The 4970-nt window shown below is 40.7% G+C and overlaps 1 protein-coding gene across 1 annotated transcript; it reads left to right on the forward strand.

Moving 5' to 3' along the window:
• Positions 1 to 291: 291 nt before the first annotated feature.
• On the forward strand, positions 292 to 3589 carry LOC120026472 (transcription factor AP-1-like). Its single transcript, XM_038971340.1, has 2 exons — positions 292 to 717; positions 1630 to 3589. The coding sequence occupies exon 2, from the start codon at positions 1768 to 1770 to the stop codon at positions 2839 to 2841; it is 1074 nt and encodes a 357-aa protein (XP_038827268.1). The 5' UTR covers positions 292 to 717; positions 1630 to 1767; the 3' UTR covers positions 2842 to 3589.
• Positions 3590 to 4970: the final 1381 nt, after the last annotated feature.

Consider the following 4970-nt stretch of genomic DNA (forward strand, 5'->3'; position numbering starts at 1 on the left):
GAGAGAGAGAGAGGTAGAGAGGTAGAGAGAGAGAGAGAGAGAGAGAGAGAGAGAAAGAGAGAGAGCGAGAGAGAGAGAAGTAGAGAGAGAGAGAGGTAGAGAGGTAGAGAGAGAGAGAGAGAGAGAGAGAGAGAGAGAGAGAGAGAGAGAGAGAGAGAGAGAGAGAGAGAGAGAGAGAGAGAGAGAGAGAGACAGAGACAGAGACAGAGACAGAGACAGAGAGAGAGAGAAGGGCGTATGGTATTAATCGGCCAAGCAGAAAGCCCCAGTCCAATTGACAGCGGCGGCTAGCTACAGAGCAGACGAGGCAACGAGAGAGGCAGAAGAGAAGCCCGATTTCTCCAATGTCAACAGTCTATATTCTAAGGCAGTGAAATATATACAAATAATTAACGGGGTGATATGAATTTTTCCTGATGATTTTTGTTTAACACACGGATATCAGATTCATTTTTAATAGACCATCTGCCTACACACACTCGAACCGGCTCACCGGTTTACAGGCAGCGTGCGTGGGAAACGTCTACCGGACGATGGATGGTATTCTGTGTCAATGTCGATCGGTGTGACTACCTCGAGTCACCGTTGAGTCACTGGATTGTTTCACATGAAGGTTTATTTCTCGAAACGTAACGTGAGTAGGCTAATCAACTAGTCATCGTACTGAACGGGATTTCCTGTCACCACCGGGTTGGAATTGTGAAACCTTCGCTTATTGTAAGTATATTTGAAGAATGATTACGATACACTATTATATTTTAAGAATGATTACGATACACTCAATACTAGTGTATCCTACCGTATATGATCATACGGATGTACTGTAGGCTATATGATAAAATATGGTGCCAATATTCAACCTTATGCTATTCTTCTATACATTCACTCCCATGACAAGTCGTATTAAAATATAATGCAATTATTATCAGAAACTGTAGGATAAATCACTTTATTGGGAGCCTAAGAGTAAGGTGGTTCTCGCTTTCATTCATGTGTTACAGATAATGCATCCCTAAAACCATACTGTATAGCCAACGCTTTTAATTAGGATGTATACGGTATAGCCAACGCTTTTAATTAGGATGTATACGGTATAGCCAACGCTTTTAATTAGGATGTATACGGTATAGCCAACGCTTTTAATTAGGATGTATACGGTATAGCCAACGCTTTTAATTAGGATGTATACGGTATAGCCAACGCTTTTAATTAGGATGTATACGGTATAGCCAACGCTTTTAATTAGGATGTATACGGTATAGCCAACGCTTTTAATTAGGATGTATACGGTATAGCCAACGCTTTTAATTAGGATGTATACGGTATAGCCAACGCTTTTAATTAGGATGTATACGGTATAGCCAACGCTTTTAATTAGGATGTATACGGTATAGCCAACGCTTTTAATTAGGATCTATACGATATAGCCAACGCTTATAAATCGGATTTATATGTGTAGAGGTTCCAATGGTTAAAATCGGCTTGTTGCTTTTACTTTTGAGCGAAAGTGAAACTATAGTTTTTCATTCCCACTGTAGTCATATAAATCAAATACAATGTATCTGTTTTGGTTTTCAAATCACATGTCATATTATATGTAGAATCTACATATATTTTCTATTTTAACAGGTGGCCCGAATTCTTTATTGGAATATTTTTTTAGCAGAAACACTTTCTTGGGAAATCTCCTAGTCTTCACAGCTAATGCCAACGAGACCATTTAAACCTTAACTAATCAGATGATGAATATTCTGTCTCCCTGCGTCAATGACGGCTAAAATGGATACCCCTTTCTACCATGACGAGTCCGTAGGTGTCCCTCACAACTTCGGACAGCACCATGCAGATTACCAACGTTACCAGGGCCACAAGATGATGAGTAAGAAGGTGGCACATAACTTCTCAGGCGGTTCCCACAGCAGCTCTGGCCTGAAACTGTTACAAAACCAGCCGGGGAGCAACTGCAATATCAATCCTAATAATCTGGGAGGGATTAACAGCAACACAAACAGCTCGTTAATGCCCGGCGGCTTGTCAGATATGAATCTTCTGAAGCTAGCCTCCCCTGACCTCGAGCACCTCATCATCCAGTCTAACCAGGGCTTGGTGACGACGTCTCCTGTCCCCAACCCTAACGGAGGTAACCCCTTCATGTACCGGAACAACGCCACTAACGAACAGGAGGGTTTTGCCGATGGGTTCGTCAAAGCCCTGGCGGATCTCCATAAACAGAACCAGCTGGTCGGAGCTCCCATGTCCCCCTCCTCCTCTATACAAGGCCCCTACCAGAGGAACATCATGTCTGCAGGAGACCTGCCCATCTATACAAACCTCAGCAGCTACAACCCGAACCACCCCAACCATGTATCATCATCCTACCCAGGGGGCCAGATGCCCGACGGCTACCCATGCCACGGACCCCACAGACCTGGAGGCCAGGGACCCCACCATCCCCACAACAGGGGCCTGGATGCCCCTCAGACTGTCCCAGAGGTCCCTCACCCTCCTGGGGACACCACCTCCTCCCCTCCCTCCCTCTCTCCCATCGACCTGGAGACCCAGGAGAGGATCAAGGCCGAGAGGAAGAAACTACGTAACCGGATCGCGGCGTCTAAGTGTCGTAAAAGGAAGCTGGAGCGGATCTCCCGGCTAGAGGAGAAGGTGAAGGTTCTGAAGAACCAGAACTGTGACCTGACCTCCACCGCCTCGGTCCTGAGGGAACAGGTGGCCCAGCTCAAACAGAAAGTCATGAATCACGTCACCAACGGCTGCCAAATAGCAGTCAGTTCAGTCACCCTGCAGGCCAACAGCACCGGAGAGAGGGACAGCACCAGCTGCTGATCAACGGACTGTACAGGGATGAGAAGTGTATTTTTTTTTTTCTGTTGCTCTGAGTCAGTCCTCTATAAAGGAGGTAGTACCTCTACTGTACAGGGATGAGGAGTGTTGTGATGGTAAGTAAAATATGCTAACTACGTGAGTGGTTGGGGAGAAGGGAGAATCCCACCTCTCTAACCTCTACAGACAGTTTGAGTTGTAGTAGAGTAACACAACAAGAAAAGTACACGGGACATTTCACTTTTATTTTGCCCTCGCGCAGCCCTGAGAGCGACCAAAAGGACCTCTGCTCAATAGGACTGACGACTGCACTCTACAACACTGAACCAAGTAACCGTTAGAGGAGTGAGGAGCGGAGGACATCGTGCCTCTAGTATACAGTTCAGTAGGTCCAGGGTGCTTGTGGTAAACAGGAATTTTAATAACTGAGAGAGTATGAAACATTCGGGGTTCCCTGGGGGGGTACATACACTACACCTCAGAACAAGAATTTCTACATTCTAGGTCATCTCTATGATAAAAAATCAAAACACTGTTCTATGGTATTTTTACCTGAGTATTGTCAGGTATAATTGTCATTATCTGAGTATTGTCAGGTATAATTGTCATTACCTGAGTATTGTCAGGTATAATTGTCATTATCTGAGTATTGTCAGGTATAATTGACATTATCTGAGTATTGTCAGGTATAATTGACATTATCTGAGTATTGTCAGGTATAATTGTCATTATCTGAGTATTGTCAGGTATAATTGTCATTACCTGAGTATTGTCAGGTATAATTGTCATTACCTGAGTATTGTCAGGTATAATTGTCATTATCTGAGTATTGTCAGTTATAATTGTCATTATCTGAGTATTGTCAGGTATAATTGTCATTATCTGAGTATTGTCAGTTATAATTGTCATTATCTGAGTATTGTCAGTTATAATTGTCATTATCTAAGTATTGTCAGTTATAATTGTCATTATCTGAGTATTGTCAGGTATAATTGTCATTACCTGAGTATTGTCAGTTATAATTGTCATTACCTGAGTATTGTCAGGTATAATTGTCATTATCTGAGTATTGTCAGTTATAATTGTCATTACCTGAGTATTGTCAGGTATAATTGTCATTATCTGAGTATTGTCAGTTATAATTGTCATTATCTGAGTATTGTCAGGTATAATTGTCATTATCTGAGTATTGTCAGTTATAATTGTCATTATCTGAGTATTGTCAGCTATAATTGTCATTATCTGAGTATTGTCAGTTATAATTGACATTATCTGAGTATTGTCAGGTATAATTGTCATTACCTGAGTATTGTCAGTTATAATTGTCATTATCTAAGTATTGTCAGTTATAATTGTCATTATCTGAGTATTGTCAGGTATAATTGTCATTACCTGAGTATTGTCAGTTATAATTGTCATTACCTGAGTATTGTCAGGTATAATTGTCATTATCTGAGTATTGTCAGTTATAATTGTCATTACCTGAGTATTGTCAGGTATAATTGTCATTATCTGAGTATTGTCAGTTATAATTGTCATTATCTGAGTATTGTCAGGTATAATTGTCATTATCTGAGTATTGTCAGTTATAATTGTCATTATCTGAGTATTGTCAGCTATAATTGTCATTATCTGAGTATTGTCAGTTATAATTGACATTATCTGAGTATTGTCAGCTATGATTGTCATTACCTGAGTATTGTCAGTTATAATTGACATTATCTGAGTATTGTCAGCTATGATTGTCATTACATGAGTATTGTCAGCTATAATTGTCATTACCTGAGTATTGTCAGTTATAATTGTCATTACCTGAGTATTGTCAGGTATAATTGTCATTACCTGAGTATTGTCAGGTATAATTGCCATTACCTGAGTCAGGTGATAAGCCTACATCTGTAGTAAAGTGTGAGTTTGACTTTAGAACATTTTGAAAATGACAATTAACGGTACTAGGATAATCTCATGTGGCACCTCAAGGCCCTGAGCATACTGACTCTAAACTGTAGTTTGAAGTTATGGGAATTAAAGCTTTTTCCGCTTTTTCAACAAACAAGTAATTGGTCAAAGTATCACAATGTTGTTGATCAAATCCATTGGTCGTAATAATGTTGATGTAGATAAGAGGTGCA

This window comes from Salvelinus namaycush, chromosome 31 (assembly GCF_016432855.1).
Source record: "Salvelinus namaycush isolate Seneca chromosome 31, SaNama_1.0, whole genome shotgun sequence".
In the NCBI taxonomy this organism is placed as follows: Eukaryota; Metazoa; Chordata; class Actinopteri; order Salmoniformes; family Salmonidae; genus Salvelinus; species Salvelinus namaycush.

Bases quoted from the DNA above. Each gene is read 5' to 3' on its own strand.
- LOC120026472 (XM_038971340.1), top strand. From the start codon at position 1,768: ATGACGGCTAAAATGGATACCCCTTTCTACCATGACGAGTCCGTAGGT.